Genomic DNA, 19,451 nt, shown 5'->3' on the forward strand with positions numbered 1-19,451 from the left:
TTTTTATTTAGTGCTTTAAAAACACTTTAATGAAAAAGAGAGCCGTAAAACATTTGACTGTGGGTGCTGGAATGAGGATAACATTAATGTTGAAGCTGTTATGATGGATAGTAACGTGTCTGGAAGATCTACCCTTCAGACTTTACCTCAGGCAGGTGAGGTTAAGTAGCTCCCAGGGGATTCTCAGTGCAGGGGCGGACAGGATGATAATCTCGGTAAGGGATGGAGAAGATTCGAGCCTGCCTGTGTTATGAGAGGAATGTCTGCTGCCTCACTAGCATGACCCTGCTGAATATATCTTAATTTACACAGAGCAGACTGACAGCAAGTATTGCTATTTATCATTTGAAGCCTTTAATAAACCTTGCTGATAGCAATTTTCTCGTCTCCTTTATGCTCAACAGACTCCTTGATTTTTGGTTTGAGTCTCCCTGGAGAAAATTGCTATCAGCAAGGTTTATTAAAGGCTTCAAATGATAAATAGNGCAGGGAGAAAACATATGAAATCAATTTCTCCCTCTCTCCCCTGGCCTGCTCTCCCCCCTCCCCCCCTACTTTCCCCTGTGTCACCTCAGAGAAGTGAGCCAGTGTTGCGGAGGGACCCAGCCCCGCTCCCATTATTAATGGAATTATTGGAGCATATGGCATCACTTAGGGCCTCTTCCCCCCTCTCATAGGTTGGACTTGCTGAAGATTCCTGTAAATTGCTTGTTTTCCTCTGATCTCCCTTTTTGCGCCCCCATAAACAGACAGTGAGAGTGTAGTAATAATGGCGTTTTCAAAGTGTGGATACGCCTCTGATGTGGCAGTCATTTAGCTTTGTAACAACGCCAATGTAAGCACATTAAACAGATTATTAAAATACCTTTAGCGTTATGGCAAAGATAAAAAGGTCCCAGCTGGAATAATTTGGCTCTACATGTGTGTCAGAACACATTTAATACAGTACCGTGAAAGCTGATTTCACATTTAAGCAGTCGTATTGATCAACACTAGACAACAAAAAGATAAATCTACCACAAATTGCTTGAAGAATTCCAGTTTGCTTGTGTACTATATTTTCTCTAACTTTAATTTTAGCGTTGACATACTTCCATAAGGCCTGTTATTTGCAGCACATAAACATTCTGGCAGTAATTTTGGCTTTTGCCCCACAAAACTGTTTATTGAAATGTTTTGAAGTTTAAATCCCAAACACAGACAGTGACGCATTACATTTGATTTAATTTGCATTTGTTCAAAACTGTTAAATTCACCCTGAAATCCTGCCTATTTACCTTTTTTCATACCTTTTCTCTGCCTGTTTCTTAAGGATATTTGAGCTCAAGTGACTACCCAAATAAATATAGCAGTAGTCTTTCCACAGAAACATGCCAGGCTGTGTCAGATGTCTCTGGCTGCTCTCTGAGCGCTTTGGGGGCACTGACATCATACTCTGGACGGATCCCATCCTCTCTGTGTGGCCGGCCAGCACACAGATAGCATCACAGGATTTATTCTCCTTCTTTCAATAGATTTGATTATTATTGGTGTCACTGTACTTCACCTGTAGCTGGCACAGAGTGAGACGATCTCTAATCCACCGTAAATGATTGAGAGTGGAAATAAGAGCGCTTTAAAATGTGTCAAGGAGAAATCATAAAGTGTGTAAACATGTTTAGACTAGATAGATATGAAGCCGGTTTTAGAGGAGTCTGAGGTGTTGAGCCTGTAAACCTGTCGTGCTTACATTATGTATCATATTTCATTGCTTCACCTTCTCCCCCAAAAGTGCTGACAAAACATAACCTTAAGAGTCTGTAAACAATCAACATGTGTCAGAGAGAGGAGACCCTTTGATCACGGGCAGGGAACACACACAAAGTGAAGTCATGTGACCTGGCCGTGCTCTCACAGTGATGGTTGGGCATCAGTCAGATAAATGGTCTCACCTGAGCAGTGAAGAAGGCGGGGGTGAGGGACCCGGACGGCAGGGCCGGGCTGTTCAGGGCGATGGAGCCGATGTCGCTCCCTGAGAACAGCAGAGACGGGGCGGAGATCTCCAGAGCTTTGGGCTTTTTGCTTTTTGGTGGGAGTCCATCTCCTTGGTAACTACTAGAGCTACTTCTACCGGCGCTGCTGCTGCTCCTCTTCTCCGGGGGCTGCATGGCGCGCTCCCGGTGCCCGGAGGAGAGGTTGAGGGGCTGGGCGCTGTGGTCGGAGGGCTCCTCTTCCTCGATGACGGCAGGGCTCCAGCTCCGGGATGTGTGGGTGTGGGGGGAGGACAGGGACCGGTGTTTGGATGGTCTGGGCGGGATGTAGGACTCTGACTTAATAGAGGGGGGAGAGCTCCTCTCGTTGGCGTTGGTGCCGAAGCGGATGACGGAGCGCGGCTCCACCTGGCGCTCCCGCAGCGCGCGCAGCAGCTCGGGCTGGTTCTGCAGCGAGCTGATGCTGAAGGACGAGTAGAGGCCGGAGCGGAGGTAGTCGTTCCTACACTGCTGCGCCAGGGTTCTCCTCTGGGCCTCCTCCTCCCCTTCCTCCTCCTCCTCCTCCTCTACCTCCAGCTCTGAGGCCTCTCCCTCCAGCAGGGGGAACCTGCCAGAGGCCAGACCCATCTCCACCGCCTGAGGGTCCATGTTCAGGATCTCAGGGAAGGACACAAACTTATAGACAAACTTCTGGCCAATCACCTTCTTGATGATGTTCTGCAAAACACACAAATGCACAAATGATGAGGAAAATGTGTAGGTATAGCAAACTGATAAAGAAAATAATAAAAACATATCTTGCTCATCACAGGGATGGTGATAGTGAAGACATACTGAGACAGCTCTGTGGTACATAACAACCGGATTTCTACTTTGTGTTTTCTCACAAAGAGGAAGTGGAAGTGTCTATCCGGGAAGATTGTGGTTTAAAGAGAACAACAACATTTTGTAGATGTACTTCAGGTCCTGTCGGTTACAAAACCTGCAATGAAAAGATTAGTTGAGCTACGACCCAAACGCGACCCCTTCATATGGCCCAAATGGCCTCACCTTGTCGTAGTAGTAGCGCAGGGCTCGGCTCAGCTTGTCGTAGTTCATGTTGGTCTTGTTCTTGCGCAGCCCCCACAGCTTGGCCACTTCCTCTGACTTCAGGAGCTTGAACTCTCCGTCGGTGGACGTCCAACATATCAGGTGCTTGTGACTTTGGTCCAGCAGCAGCTGCAGTAGGAACTGCCACAGAGTGATGGCGCTGTCCATACCTGCAGCAAGACATGACCAGCGTGAGAGAAAACAACGGACTGGAAACAAACATAAAACGCCTTCAATGTTTTTGTTTTTTTATTATAATAAGATGTCGTCCTCCTGTGGCCTTTTCTCTGCAAGATAAAAAAGGTTAAATTGCCACCCAGCGATGTGTCCTAGAAGAAAGTCGCATAAACTTCCTACACTACCTGCCGGATGCTAAATGACAGAATAAACACACAATTCAAACCCCTGAGGAAAAGCAGCCTGTAAGCTGTTTGCACTCCACTGTGCTCATTATTTATATTTTCTAGACTTCAACTAATTGCTTATTTATAATAAAACCTACCTTGTGTGTTTAGAGAAACTGTTAAGAACAAGAACTGATACTTTATCTTAGTTTAAAATCAATTTTGGTGATTTCCGTCTTGCCAGTCTCCTTTTACTACACAGACTAAATGAGGTTACTGGCTGAGAAGGAAACGGCCTGTAACATGTGGTGTAAGGACGAGTCCACCGGTGATGAATAGAACAGTGTGTTTTAAAGAGTGTAGTGTGATGTAGCAGCAGCAGAAGAGAAGAAAAAAAAAAAAGAGTATAAGGAGGAACAACAGCTCAAGCCAGAAATATGCTGCGGTTCAACCTGGCCCTCTCTCCACAGGAAGTATGACGGCCCAGGGTGGGTTATTCCTTTAATAGAGGAATGTGCAGCCTCGCAGCTCCTGTCTGCCTGCTACGAGCTCACGTCTTAATACTGTGAGTGTGTGTATATGTGTGTAGGGGGGGCTGTTTCTGTCACCATGGATAGCAGCACCAGATTAGCGCTGAAAGGACTAATCAATTAGTTCAATAGCAATTAATAGATTGGCAGTGTTTTCGGTAATTGATTAACAGTCAAGTCGTTTATTAAGCTAACGTGACATGCCGTTGTTTCCAGCTTCTCAAATGTGAGGTTTTTATGCTTCATCAGGACATTGAATATGTTCGAGATATTGTCGGACAAAACCAGCTATTTGAAGACATCCCCTTGGAGTCAGAGAAACTGGGATGCCCATTACTTTTTTTCTGACATTGTAGAGACAGAGGAATGTTTAAGAGGATATTCAATGATGAAAAATCTTTAGTTATAAGCTAGCATCAGATAGACATGTGTGTGGATAGGGCTAAACTTTTAATACATTTTTGGTGAATGAGTCCATTGGAATTATTATCATTAAAAAAAAGGTTCCAAAAGTTGATCCTAATCAGGTTCAAAGATGATTTATAGTCTCAATTGATTCTTTAATCTGATGTTTACTGTAATGAGTGTTGCTAACATTAGTGTCAATTTGATTGTCCTTTGGCTATTTGTTTGAGAAGTTTGGCTTATTTTTGTTAAATAAAAAATAGTTCCTACTAAAAGTAAGGTATTGTTTCGGCAATACACAGCTCGATAGATAGTGATGGACCTGCCTGAGTCTCATCTTTGCCGTCTTATCGGTGGATGTGAGGAACAATTAGTGACTGATGCTTAAGAACAATGATAACACTCTGGACTTTAAACTACACGTCTCTGTCCGGAGAGGAGAGAGAGCGAGAGGGCTGCACTCATTTCCAACACAATGCATCCCCGGAGTTTTCTATCTTCCACGTGAAACTACAAACCTGTCAGAGTCAGGACTTCCTCCCATTCTACTTCCAAGGACAAATGTTGAGAGAGAGGGGATCCCACAGCAGGGGAGCATTTCCCCAGTCATGCCACACTTCCCACAAAAATCCCAAAAGGGAGAGGGTCACAAGATCAAGTCATTGTCATCTTTCCACAGATCCAACCCTTTAAAAACCCAAACCAAAGTCTGGGTTCAGATCGGTTCAGACACTTTGAAGCAAAAGGAAAGCTGGCCACTGAGCTGACAGCTCTACAATTAGGCCAGTGTGACTTATAAACATTCACCTTTGCAAGATGCCACAAATAGCACAGAGGGACTTTAAAGTATGGAGCAGCTCCTGTAGGGCAGACATACCTCCTACATAAGTCTGATTTGATATGTAAAGTAAGGCAGTTGTAGGGGATTATACATATTGTATATTTGAATACAAGAGATATAATCCCCTACAGCGAAGTAATTACAGATACAGCACAGCAGACATGTTATGACCACTTTCTAGGAACATTACAGGGACATTGTGGTGGTTTTGGTCCGGACTCAGGAGCTCTGTTGTGGATGCTCAGGTTGAGAAGTCTCGCTGTGTGCACAAAGCCATCCAGTGTTGGCTGAACGGAAACTGCTAATGAGATTAGATGGTGTGTAAAGACATTACTTAGCCATGACTAAATCTGCTCTCTTCCTGTTCGCACACGGTGGAAAATTCAACAGGGGCCCTTAAAAGAGAAGCATCTCCAAACAGCCGCCGTGGACTATATTTCGCATAGCTCCTCGTTTGTTTGCGTCTCTTTTCTGGGGAGGCGACAGTTGTATCCGGAACTTGAAAGTTGCCTTTACTCACACAGAGGTTTTGGATCACTATTGTGCCACACTGACTCATATTCAAGATGTGGCTCGGACCGGAAGACAATTGTGTCCGCATCTAGACATGTACTATTCTTGCGTAAAAGTACAACAAAAAACACTCGATCCGAAGATAACTTTAAAGCGAATACAGTTCATGTTGGTAATACTTCCAATCATGCACTTCCCTCTCTATAAGCCATCAAAGCTCTGTTCATAGAAAGACTGTTTTTTACTTTACCTGCGATTTCTGCCTCGGTGTTTTCCTCTGCGAAACTTTACGGTGAAGCCTGAGTGATTCCTTGTTTTTCCATGCTTACTTCTGGTCTACACAGTTGTGCTGGACTGAAATAGGATCCTGTGCTTTTTCTTTTTCTGAGCAGGAAGTTGGAGCAGGCAGACACAGAGCCGGCTGACTTCCTCTCCCCGACGATTCCCCAGGCGTTTTTGCCGTCTGTGTAAACACAGTTTTCCTCCCTCCTCTTCTCCTCTGCCTGCCTGCTGACGGCCAGCAGAAAGGCCTACTCTGCGTCCGCCGCACACATGGGGCTGCAGAAACTCCTACAGCCCGTAAACTGACATCATCCGTCCGCAGTCTGGCGCGATGCGTTCAGGTGCGCCTCGTTATTTCTGACACTTCCACTCACAGGCCAAGAGTCATGTGATTTGAGGTTTTATCGTGTTTCGTTTCAGCAGTGGTGGAAGACCAATCCAGATATTGTATGTCAGCAAAAGTAGAAATACTATGTTGCAATAGTACGGAAATAATTCAGATACTATACCTGTACTAACACCCATTGGTGGAAAAGTATCTAAGTACTTGTACATTACAAGTTTCAGTAAAAGTATTATTAAGTTACAGTACACATTTGAGGTAGGCCTACTTGTCCTTTTCCTTAATATTTTCATTTAAAACTCCTTTAAATGTTCTACTCCACTGCATTTGTTTTACAGATGTATTTATTAGTTACTTTATTAATTTAGAATTTGACACACAATACTTTTATACTTTTCAAATATTATTATTTGGTATAGATTAAACCATTAAACATTATATTAAAGTAACTAAACAGAAAGTTAACAGAAAAAAGTGTTTCGTTTCACAGATCCATGTTATATGTGAAGATTTGCTGATTTTGCTTCAAGTCTTTTAAAATATATATTTTTAAATGTCTGCAATGAGTAATTTTACCCCTAATACTTCAAGTACATTTTCCTAATCATACTTAAATACTTTTACTTAAGTACAATTCTCCATGAAGTAGCCTACTTTACTTAACATTTTGTATTTTTTTACAGTGTGGTATTAGTAGGCCTACTTATACTCAAGTAAAGAATCGGAATACTTTTCCCTTCACTGCTAACACAACACTGAAAAGTCGTACATTGACATGTTACTTAAGTAAAAGTAAGTCACTAAGTGAAATTCAAAAAATGTAGTCAAAGTACTTAAAGTAAAAGTAGGATAAAATATAATACAAATTGTAATAAAATGGTCATAAAAACGTCACAGTAGCCTATAGAATATCATAAAAAAGCAATACAGTCCTGCATTCAAATGTTCTATTCATGTTAAAAATGAGAGGAGACATCATCAGCACAAGTTTATTTCTTGTTAAGCTAAATTAAGTTAATGTTTTACTGTGAAGTAGAAGTAAAAAACAAATAAGCAATTTCATTGTAGAGCTTTGGGAGCCTTCTGTAAGTTATGTTGGGCTGTAATGAGTTAGAATATCAACATAATTCATAAAACATTTTAATTGTTATCTAAGCATCATAGAAACAACTAAGTCATGGCAGGTGTAATTTTCAGGACCAAAGTTATTAGGCCCGTTCCAAACAGGAATGTTTGTTGCAATGCACTCGTTATAACAAATCCTAATTTTGTAAGAAATTTGTATTCATTGTAAGCAGAACTTCCTGAATGTTAAAGTAACTACAGTAAATCTGTCAAGTCATTGCGCAGAAGCAGTACGATTGGCACAAAATATGTTACGCTGTGTGGGTCGGTTTTTTGAGATGTACGTTTGTTTTTGTGTTTATTTGATATTATGGAAAGTAGGAAGAGCAAAGTGGAAGGACATGCAACAAATGACATCAGGTGTCAATGAACTGTTGATGTTGCAGATACATGTTATCCACCTCTGACCACTTAGATTACAAAAAGTTTTAGTAGCAATGCATCAGAACCCCATCATGTTTTATTTGGTAAATATCAGCCATTGAGAATTCCGGTCATTTTTGGTCATATTCATATTTTTTTTATTTACACTTCACATAAGATTCACAGGCACTAAAATGTCTGACAGCAAGTTAAGGCATGTTATTCGAATAATTTGTTATTGATATGTAATTTTCGAAAAAGATGTATCTAATTTTGGTTTCCAAAGCAAAGCCAGAATTGTCTCGGTTGTATCACTTTAGGACAATTCTGGCCTGACAACTAGAACAACAATACACAAAGTCAGCAGACTCTTCCCGTTTGTCTAATTCAAACACCTAAAAGCCTCCATATTTTCTGAGATTAAATCACGTGAACGCATTTCAGTCAGTATGTCCAAACATCAGTGTGACCGACCTGTGCAGGTCAGTGACCCCCAGAGGTGTGTCACTGGCGCGGCGTGGCTCCCGAGCGGAGCTTCTGATTGGCTGCTGGACTTTAGGTGCTGAAGGTGCTTCCCGGGGGAGAGGAGAGGTACAGTACAGTCCATAGAGAGCAGCCCTCACTGCTGCAGACTCCCGCTGAAGTGCAATGCCTCGATTCACCGTACATATCCGAGATGAGTGGCTGGCAGTGCCCTGCAGGGACGCCACCAATACCATCCAGTGGCTCGGACAGGAAGCCCTTAAACGCTACATTAAGAACAAACCGGACAACGGCGGCATCAAGGACGTAAAGGACGCCCAGTTTGTGGTGCGCAGGTGCCAGGGTCTGGGCCTGCTGGACACCGATGACACTATTGAAGATGTGCTGGAGGATAATGACTTTGTCGTGCTCGGTATGACTTTATGCATGTAAAATGTTAGAACATTTATGAATTACATTTAAGGGACAGTTATGCCAGTTGTTGTGCGTAATTGTGCATGGCCAGTTTTTAAGAAACGAGACATTACATTTAACAATACTGTCGATAAAAGTAAAAATGTGATGTAAAATATTATCCTGCACTTGCAGCTGTCCAAGGAGACACCATGTCCACTGACTTTATCCCGTGTCAGCCTGGAGTATCCCACCTGTATCCTTCCACTGTTTGAGCCATATGTAAGCTCCCTGCTGTGATCTACACTTTGGTCAAACTGGGTTGCAATTAACTTGACTGAAGTTGATATTATTAATAGTGGAAACTGTTGTATTTTTCATTAAGTTAAGGCTATATTAAACAGTTTTCTAGGCTAAGTAATTTACACTGTCGTACATAAAATTGGAATAATTTTGTTTTCAGACACATTCTTCTTTTTTATTCCTATTTACATAGACAATAATTTTATGAGAAGAGGTACAAAATATTACATTACACCTTTATGGGCAACAATGTATTTTATTAAATAACATAAAGTTCTTGAATTTCTGCAAGAAAAAAATAAACTATAGGGCAAACTTGTATTTGTTGAATGTTATCCTTAATCAAAAATGTGAAATAGCACTGCAGCATACAAAGAATCCGCGGAGGTAAGAGTTGATTTCACCATTTCTCTTGCAGTAGTAACATACTACTACTGATTGCTTCTGTGTAACACGGCTCTCTCTCCCTGTGCAGTTTCTTTCCCTCGATGGCAACAGCCTGACATCGACAGGTCTGGTCAATTTAGGAAGAGGACTCTACAAGATAAAGGTAATGATCAACAAATTGTATTTCTTGTCATGACTGGTTAGTGTAATCTTTGACTTAACGTAATCATTCCCTATTTTCAGCTGACTCTGGAGGCCGAAAAAAAAGTGGTGAAATCCAGAGAGCTATTGGACACCATTGTCAAAGAAAACAAAGGTTAAGAACTATTTAGGGATAATATCTGTAATGCATTGGTCCCACTGTTAACCAGCTACTTAAAAAGTTGGCACATTTGATAAATCAATAATCCCATGTATTGATTTCTCTTTATCTCTCTATGTTCCTCCAGTTGTCTATGGAATCACAACAGGTTTTGGCAAATTTGCCAGAACAGTCATTCCTGTCAGCAAGCTCAAGTAAAAACAACATTTCGCATTTTCTTTGTCCCCATTAAATCTTCTGTTTGAGAGTGATTGGTTTTAATGTGCTGACGTGTGTTTGTTCCACAGGGAGCTGCAGGAGAACTTGGTGCGGTCACACTCAGCAGGTAAAAAAAGTTAAATGACTAGTCTAGAATTAAACATTTAAACATTTTCAGAGCTCCAGACAACATTTTTAGCTTTTGTTGCATTTAAATCAGCACCACCAATGATATGGTTTGCTTTTTGTAGGTGTTGGAAACCCTCTAAGCCCAGAGAGGACCCGCATGCTGCTCGCCCTGAGGATCAATGTTCTGGCCAAAGGGTACAGTGGAATATCTCCGGAAACGCTTCATCAAATGATCCAAGCCTTCAACGGTGAGCCTCATTTACCTCGTCTGACCGGTGACATCAGCTTCAGTTAACTGCTGATACCTTCATTAAGGGATCAGTATCAGGGAAGCTGGATGTCATATGCAGAGGTGGAAGAAGTACTCTTGTACTCAAGTAAAAGTAGAAATACCAAAGTGTAGGAATACTCTGTTACAAGTAAAAGTCCTGTATTCAAAATGTTACCCAAGTAGAGGTACTAGTTTTGGCATCTAAATACACTTAAAGTACCAAAAGTAAAAGTACTCACTATGCAGATTGGCCCATTTCAGAATCATGTGTATTATATGTTTTCATTTTAATCATTGATGCATTCATTTGTTTATCAAGCTTGTAAAGGTGGAACACATTTTAATTACTTTATGTGAATTTAATCCAGGTATAACTAAAGTTTTATTTAAGTGTTGATTGTATTTTTTGTATCATTTATCCATATCTGCAAAATAACTAAAGTTACAAGGTAAATGTGGTGGAGAAAAAGTACAATATTTACCTCTCAGTTGTGTTGGGGTAGAATTAAAAAGTACCATATATACATATACTTGAGTAAAGTACAAGTACCTCAGAATTGTTCTTAAGTATAGTACTTGAGTAAATGTACTTCGTTATTTTACCCCAATGGTCATATGACTAATCTTATCCCTCCCTCACTCACTCTGCAGCCTCCTGCCTCTCCTTCGTCCCAGAGAAGGGAACAGTGGGTGCGAGTGGAGACCTGGCTCCTCTTTCTCACCTGGCCCTGGGGCTGATGGGAGAGGGGAAAATGTGGTCTCCCAAGAGCGGGTGGGCAGACGCCAAATATGTAAGATTTACCTCTAATACTGACTTCCATGGTTGTACAACAATGACTTGCCACATGCTCCAGGAAATGTGCTTTGTGTTAGTTTCGAGTGACAGGTTGCAAGGTCCAATAGAATAACATGTTTGCTTTTGATGACCCTTGACATTTTACATGTTTTTTCTCCTTTCATCTCTGAGGTCCTAGAGGCCCATGGACTGAAGCCCATATCACTGAAACCTAAAGAGGTAATGTTTAAAACCAGCCGTGCTCTCTCATATTTGATTTGTTTGCACCCAACAGCCTGACCCAGGGTTCACTGGGGACATGTTTTGCCCTCTCTTCAGGGTACAAAGTGTATAAGATTAATATCAGTGTTTATATTTACAGTTATACGAGTGCTCAAAGCATTGCATTCTTCTAGTGGCTTTTAAAGGGTGAAAATGTGCAACTCACTCCCAGTCTTTACCTCCCAGGGTCTTGCTCTGATTAATGGGACCCAGATGATCACGTCTCTGGGGGCCGAGGCTGTGGAGCGAGCCGAGGCCATCGCTCGGCAGGCCGACATCATCGCTGCTCTGACCCTGGAGGTGCTGAAGGGAACCACCAAGGCCTTTGACAGTGGTGAGCAGCATCAAAAAACGAAATGGAAACGTTTACCTTTAAACTTCAAAATGTGATATCTGTTCAATCTCTCCTCAATTTGTGCTCTCATCCTGCAGACATTCATAAGCTGCGGCCCCACCCCGGACAGATCGAGGTGGCCCTGCGCTTCCGCTCGCTGCTGGACTCTGATCATCATCCATCTGAGATTGCAGGTCAGGGGACAGGGCCATATCCTAAAACAGACAAATAACACAACATCTACAGAATTATTTTTATATGCTGGGCAGCAGTGTTGCCTCACATCAATAAATGTGTCGTAAATGCTTACAGAGCCACAATGAGTAAGGTTTGCATGTTAGTCTTCGATATCTCTAGGGTTTCCTCCAAACCAAAACACAAACATCTGTGAAGAATATTTATACCCCTGCACTCGGTTGAGGTACTGCTTTCACTGTGGCTGCCAACAGCTCGTAAATACTTAGTCTGGTTTACATGCAGAGGGAGGATCTTCCCAGAAGGATTAATAAAGTATTGCTTTTGGTAACATGATGGCTGCTTTGCATTCTTTGCATTCTTTGATATGTAGTTCTTAATGTGTGTGATTGGTATGTTTTTCCAGAGAGCCACCGGTTCTGTGACAGAGTGCAGGATGCCTACACCATGCGCTGCTGTCCTCAGGTAACCTCAAATCAAGTTTATTTATTCATCCCAAAATCTTACATCACACTTCTGCTGGATTGTGGTACATACCATGAGTGGTGATGAGCAGAGAAATCAGATTAGTGGAATTTAAATAAAACTGTTCTAAAAATGTTGTTTACTTTACTTACCTTACTTACACAGGTCCATGGAATCACCAATGACACAATCAATTTTGTCAAGAACATCATCAATACAGAAATCAACAGCGCCACTGACAACCCTGTATCCTTCCTCATCGTAAAAATGTTAAGACTGTTTCATAAATCTAGACGTGTCACTTTAGTCTCTGCACTTAACAATGTATGTATATTGGTTCAAACAAACAGTTTTCTGCTCAAAACTGTTTGTTGGCTTTTATTGCAAATCAGATTTGATTAATTTTTCTTAACGGCCATAAAAGATGGTGTTTTCCGAAAGAGGAGAGACCATTTCAGGTGGGAATTTCCATGGCGAATACCCGGCTAAAGTACGAAAGAAGTGATACAATTATTTTTTTGTTATGTTTAGTAGTTTTGTTGTCCAACCTCTCATTGACTTTTCATTTTATTATTTTAGGCTCTGGACTTTTTAGCCATTGCAGTCCATGAGCTGGCCTCCATCAGTGAGCGCAGGATCGAGAGGTTGTGTAACCCGTCTCTGAGCGAGCTGCCGGCCTTCCTCGTCAACGAGGGAGGACTCAACTCCGGCTTCATGATCGCTCACTGCACCGCTGCTTCCCTGGGTAAGTGTGCACATTATTTTTTTTTAAATAAAAGCGCATTAACACAAGTAAAGGAATTAGGTGACAATTATATTTTTGGTAAATAAAATCGATATTGTTGGGGAGTCATTAAATAATATATATGTTGTTGTAAAGTTTGGCAGCATTTGATCATTATATTGATTTGTATTTATGTCCTTTTTTAACTGTCTAGTTTCAGAGAATAAGGTTTTGTGTCATCCATCATCTGTGGACTCCTTGTCCACCAGCGCAGCCACAGAGGACCACGTGTCCATGGGGGGCTGGGCTGCCAGGAAGGCCCTAAGGGTCGTGGAGCATGTGGAGCAAGGTAACTCATTTGTTAAAATCCAGGTACGATTGGATTATTGTTACTACTAATATTTAAGTAAACAACAGCATTCCAGCTACTTAAAGTGAAAAAAACCGTATTTACTCCAATGCAAGGAATCCAGTGGCTGCTCTCCATGAACATTTCCGATCTATTTTATGTGCTATTCTTTTGCGATCAAAAAAGAAATGGACACATGTTGCTAAACTATTTAAAGTACAAGTTAAAACATGCAATGGGCTTCACAATCTCACACATAGTTTAGTACATTTATGAAAACAATTTTGTATTAAAGTATTTTTAAAGCCCTATTTCTGATCTCATAATCTCATACTATACATACACTCTAATGCTTTCAGTGTGCAGCCTCACTGCAAACACAGGATTGTCACTTAACACGCTCATATAGAGACATCAGACAGCCAGTTTAGATTGAATGGAGCTTGAGTTTATAAGAAACAGGGTTGCATCACATGTTGTGTAACATTTCAATTTTTTGTGACAGAAATTATAACCACTACAAATAGGACTTATCTATATACTGTAGGATTGTTTTCAGAATAAAGTGTCCTGACGGGAATAATCTTGACAAGTGAACAAGTAAGAGATATCATTAATATTGTTAAATCTAATGTTTTTTTCTGTGCTCAGTTCTTGCTATAGAGCTGTTGGCAGCCTGTCAGGGTATCGAGTTCCTCCGCCCTCTCCGCACCACCACTCCGCTGGAGAAGGTCTATGAACTTGTGCGCAGTGTGGTCAAGTAAGTCAAACAGATGTGGGCAAGGTACACGACTCTCAGTCCACTGAAACAACGTACAGGATGGTTAATATTTATCCACTGTTCCACTTCGGACTCTCTCTTCTTCTCTCTCTATTCTGATATTGACAGACCGTGGATGAAGGACAGATTCATGTCTCCGGACATTGAAGCTGCTCACAGACTTCTACTTGACCAGAAGGCAAGTGACATTCAATTGTGTCCCGGCTCCCAGCTATGGAAATTAAAGATAGAATTGTCATTTTTTTACATTTTTATGTTTTAAACCCAGGTGTGGAATGTGGCCAAACCTTATATCGACAAGTATAACACCGAGGTCATCCCAGAGTCTCGCCCAGTCTCTCCGACCGCCTTCTCTCTGGAGCCGCCGGTGTCACCGAGGAAGCGCTGTCGTCATGAGTGAAAACATGTCTGATCTTTGCTATTTTTAATAAAAAAATACCCTTTGCATTCCAAAGATTTATTTAAAGATGCAGCATTGCTTTTGTCCCTAGACTTAATTCATAAATAGATTTCTGGCCTTTTTAATCCTTGGTGTTTTAGTCATTTAAGAATTGGTGCTGTTCCTCTGGTAATTTTGGTGGGTTGAATTTATATAGCTTGAACACCTCTGTGCACTAGAGTTGTATTAATCTAGACTTTTGTTGTCCCTTTAAAATGTGCCTAATTTAGTTTTTACTGCCACATTACTACCTCAGCCATTGTGACCTTTTCACATCCAAAAAGCCCTTAATGATGTAACACAAACAATACTATGATTAAATATTGTTGTTGTTTCTCTGGTATTATCATATGAAATCTAAAATGATTGTCATCTGTATATTTCCACTATATTCTCCACAGCAATACAACTTTTGAAAGCTGCATTCTTTAATTGTTTGTTTGATTGTGTAATTCTTCTTTTCTGCTAACTATTACTGTTAATATGTCTTTACATTTAAGGTGCTTTTGTGTTTGACAGACACAGATACATTCACTTATTTCTGGCTTGTTTAACAGTATGTTGAGATCACTTTTAGAAGAAACAATGGTGGAATTATTTAAGAAGTAGTTATAATAGAGTTACTGCTATATTTCTGTCGTTAAGATGTTTGGTACCTCCCACCATGATTAAGTAAATGTACTCAAATTCAAAATCTTTACTTGAAGATGTACATTTTTTGCTATTTACACTTTTTTTCTAAAACATTTAAGAGGGAAATTATGTGAATGTATTATCCTCCAATTTACTTACATTACAAAACATTTCTCTGACAGCTGGAATAATTATTTACTTTGCAGATTCAGATGTTATGTACAAAACGTTTTAAAAATACAATAGTCTGTGATAAATGTAACGTTGCAACATATTATTTTTACGTAAATGTTGCACTGAACACTTTTGTACTTTTACTTCAGTTACATTTTTAATGGAGGATTTTTTTAAAGGAGGATTTTTACTTGATACAGTATTTGTAACTTTTAATTTGCAAATTAAGAATTATGTCAAATAAATGTCTAAAATAAGAAGAAAATGGACATAATTGACCAGTGCCCGAGGCGATGTGTTGGATGTCAATCATACTCAAAGGTAGTCAGTTTACCATCATATATGCAATGGAAAAGAAAGAAGAGAGAGAAGCCTCGCTGCCCCCTTCAGGTGCTGTGAGGAAACACCTGAGGAAGATAAAGAGGTGCATCAAAGAGCTGCAGAAAGCAGCAATGGTCAACAAATTCAAAGGTTACACAAACAATTCATCACAGATAGTAGCACAAGGGGCAGAAGTCTGTTGTTCACAGAGATAGTTCAACCTTAGAATAAAGTCTTTGTCATTGTGTGCTTAGCCTCACTGGAAAAGTCCAGTTGCAATCTCAGCCTTTTCCAGACATTTAACCTGAACGTTTGGTGCTGCTGAATTTAGTTTACTGCAATATTTGACTGAATTTTACTAGTGTAAGTCAACTAAGAATTTATTTATCGGAGGAGGGCATTATTAATATGTCTGTGGTTGTTCAGAAACATGCATGCATTGATCAATCTAATCAATATACAGTACAACCAATATTAATAATATGATTATGGATTATTATTATATTATTTTTAATCAAATGTTGCTTGCCTACATTACAGAATATGACAGACGCATGCTCGAACTGCATTTTTTCCTATATTTTTCCTAATTCTGTATTTTATATTATCCATAATTAAAAAAGGTTCTGTTAAATCATCACTTCACTTTTAATATAATAATAATAATAATAATAATAATAATAATAATAATACATGGTATTTGTATAGCGCTTTTCCTAATGCTCAAAGACGCTTATATGTATAACTATAATATAGTTATAATAATGCAGTAAACTAAATTATTATAATATAGTCCGTACTATATTATGGTGACAGTGTCATTAATTGTTTGCGTGTGTTGTGTACATTTTGTATTTCTGTGTCTATCAGTCCAGAAACTACGAATAAAACGTTATATGGGGAAAAAATGGGTCTCCTTCGAGCCGGATTTGAACCAGCGACCTAAGGATTTCAGCTGATTGCCTCTACAGTCCTCCGCTCTACCAACTGAGCTATCGAAGGGACGATGTTCAGGGCAAGCGTGATACAAATTTTAAAGAGGACTTAATGTATCAGTGTTAATGTTCGTAGATCCTTTCAACAAAGCTAACTAAAGCATTCAAATAGACGTAATAGCCACGCGCTCATGTAATGTAATGTACACTACCGAACGTCCGCTAGCTAGTTAGCTAGATACCTCCAGCTAGCCAAAGTAACTTAGGCACTACCATTCATTTAGCTTTCAACAAAGATAGTCACTGCGTCGACTGAAACTCTTTGGGAAGAAATACATCGGACGTAAGTAGCTAGCGTTGCAAGCAAACCCTCAAAAATAGCGGTAGTTTTGAAGAAAAATACTGATGGCCTAAAGTTAGTAGCTAACAGAGTTAAATGAACGCCCAAGCTAGCTTCCTGTTATTTACGTTAGTAGGTTACGTTCTTACGTTTTGTTTCTCACACAGTTTGCTGAGTTGCACACCTTTGACCCATCCTAGTTTTTTTTTTTAAATTAAAAAGAAATGAAGCTAAAGATTGGTACGTGACTGGTGCACTTATAAATATGCAGTTTTAATCGTACCTTTGTTGCACTGTAAACAGAAACTCACAGGTAAGCGGTGCTTGCTAAAGATCCACCTCAGGAGTATGCCAACGTTTGTACTAGTTCCATGTGTTTAGCCTTAAATTCACACTGGGCTACTTGCTTTTCTCTGAAACAATTAACGATCAATTAACAGGCCTTTTTGCTTACCTGTTAATGCAATACAAACAACAGAGCTTCAATACAGACAATTGTTTGGTATGAATTTAGCTCTTGTGAAACATTGCAACTATATGAATGGATGTATTTTTGTGTATTTGTGCCAATGTTCATTGTGTGCTGGTTTTTACAGTGTTTTTGTCATCCAGCTAACAATAAGAACATTTAAAAATAGGAGGTAGTCTTATTAAAAACTGAAGCTAGGCCAGTAGGCCCAATACCACAAGAGAACTAACTCCCCTTAACAGGTCATTGTCATTGATTATAAGCTTAGATCTCATGTTTAACAACATAATTTGGACGTTTTAGTGACTGTAATCAAACTAAATGACTATAATAAATCAGCCTGGATTGTTTTAAAAGCTGTAGTTACAGAGGTGTGTTCCTGGGGTCAGGCATCAGTTTGAAAAGTGGTAACCAGCAGCCACTCTTATCATCACTGCCATCATTTACAGTGCTATAAACAACAGGGAAAAGCAGGCGTACTGTTTTTCAAAATGTTTTTGGAGGATTTTATCTGTGTAGGTGGCTATATCAGAAACACTGTGTTGTTGTCTATGCATTACTGCTGCAAAGGGGATATTTTAGATGGTTAGCCCTGTGAAGGGAACGTGCATTAAACATTCCAGTTACAAGAGTAGATTTCTAATTATAAATAGGAAGGATCTTCAACAAGCTTTGCTACTGCACTTCAAACCTACACAAATTATCCTGTGCATGTCTTAAATTCATATTTTATGTTCATTAAACTCCTTGTGATGACAGTAGTGGAAGATCTAAGAATTATATTTGAGTTGTGATTCTAGTTTTTTACAGTTTTGTGTATTTTTTTGGGTTGTAAAATCTGAAAATACAGGACAAGACCAGGAGTCACCGCTCAATACCTAACCCTTCTTTCGCAATTTCAACCACTAGGCGGCAGTATTCCCTTATTTTCTTTCTTGAATCAACACACTTATTGTATGCTATTAGATATTTTTTTAATTGAGAAAATCAGCACATTTAGGGTTCAGGTCAAACAAATGTATTTACTTTTAAAAATATAGTGTGTCCTTGACTTCAGTACCTTGTGAGGGGGTTTGAGTATCAGGACAATATGGTTTTACCTTGGATTGCATGTGATGTAACGAGTAAATATTAACATGCAAGGGGAAATTCAGTTTTCAAACCATCTCACACTGCAATTCCTCACATTGTTACATAACAGCACCAAGCAAGGGGCATACCCCTGCAGAATTAGATTTTAGCATTACTTAATAAACCCATTATACATGAACAAGATTGGGGAAGTACAATCTGAGAAGCTATTGGTATCAGTGAGTGACAGAAAAACACCAGTTTTTGAACATTGCTTTACTTTGTGCGAGTATTTGATGTTTATCTTGAGAGGTTAAGTCAATCAACAGACTAAGATTTCCACATTTAAAACATAGCAAAAACCAAATATGATGCATGTTACAGTGCCACCTACTACCTACAGCCCTACAGCTACATGAACATTGAAGCGGTGTGATGCATCAATCATATTTATGTAGTAATATAACAAAGGACTTTTGTGTTTTATGTTAACTCTTACTTTTAATAAATATTTTACCGATTACATCTGTCTTTAGTTGTCGTGTTTCTTTCTTCCATTTTGCCCCTTTGAACTTGTAAAGGATCTGGATTCTTCCAAAACCATTGGGGAAAGCTCAGGGAGACTCAAACCAAAAATCAAGGAGTCTGTTGAGCATAAAGGAGACGAGAAAATTGCTATCAGCAAGGTTTATTAAAGCAGAGGTTCTCAATTGTTTTTCAGCCAAGGACCCCTTACAAGATAGAGAATACACCAAGGACCCCCTCATTCTGATTTGTGATTTTGGGCTATATAAATAAAAATTGACTTGACTTGACATGTATGTCCCTTGGAATAATCTGACGTAGCCTATTTTTTACACTTCTATAGTCTTA

The 19,451-nt window shown here is 39.9% G+C and overlaps 2 protein-coding genes and 1 non-coding gene across 4 annotated transcripts; 1 reads left to right on the forward strand and 2 right to left on the reverse strand.

Annotated features, from left to right (window-relative positions):
- Nucleotides 1-1,898: 1,898 nt before the first annotated feature.
- On the reverse strand, nt 1,899-6,241 carry LOC104963716 (ETS domain-containing protein Elk-3-like). The gene is made up of 3 exons (XM_010792351.1): nt 5,943-6,241; nt 3,021-3,229; nt 1,899-2,687 (listed from the first exon to the last, which is right to left on the reverse strand). The coding sequence occupies exons 2-3, from the start codon at nt 3,225-3,227 to the stop codon at nt 1,914-1,916; spliced, it is 981 nt and encodes a 326-aa protein (XP_010790653.1). The 5' UTR covers nt 3,228-3,229; nt 5,943-6,241; the 3' UTR covers nt 1,899-1,913.
- A 20-nt stretch (nt 6,242-6,261) lies between these two features.
- hal (histidine ammonia-lyase) lies at nt 6,262-15,605 on the forward strand. 2 transcript variants are annotated; one of them, XM_010792353.1, is made up of 21 exons: nt 6,262-6,315; nt 8,365-8,700; nt 8,877-8,937; nt 9,344-9,371; nt 9,460-9,534; nt 9,615-9,687; nt 9,821-9,887; nt 9,981-10,018; nt 10,143-10,268; nt 10,943-11,082; nt 11,259-11,306; nt 11,535-11,682; nt 11,781-11,876; nt 12,284-12,342; nt 12,508-12,588; nt 12,767-12,832; nt 12,922-13,087; nt 13,281-13,415; nt 14,067-14,175; nt 14,305-14,374; nt 14,465-15,605. In XM_010792353.1, the coding sequence occupies exons 2-21, from the start codon at nt 8,454-8,456 to the stop codon at nt 14,594-14,596; spliced, it is 1,965 nt and encodes a 654-aa protein (XP_010790655.1). In that variant the 5' UTR covers nt 6,262-6,315; nt 8,365-8,453; the 3' UTR covers nt 14,597-15,605. The 2 variants fall into 2 exon arrangements, with proteins under 2 accessions (XP_010790655.1, XP_010790654.1); XM_010792352.1 differs by lacking the exon at nt 6,262-6,315 and having other exon boundaries at nt 8,045-8,700.
- A 1,072-nt stretch (nt 15,606-16,677) lies between these two features.
- Nucleotides 16,678-16,765, reverse strand: trnay-gua (transfer RNA tyrosine (anticodon GUA)). The gene is given in 2 exon segments: nt 16,678-16,713; nt 16,729-16,765. It is a non-coding gene; the product is annotated as a tRNA-Tyr (tRNA).
- Between the last annotated feature and the right edge of the window lie 2,686 nt (nt 16,766-19,451).

Source organism: Notothenia coriiceps, unplaced genomic scaffold (assembly GCF_000735185.1).
Source record: "Notothenia coriiceps isolate Sejong01 unplaced genomic scaffold, NC01 NC01_scaffold00036399, whole genome shotgun sequence".
Lineage (NCBI taxonomy): Eukaryota > Metazoa > Chordata > Actinopteri > Perciformes > Nototheniidae > Notothenia > Notothenia coriiceps.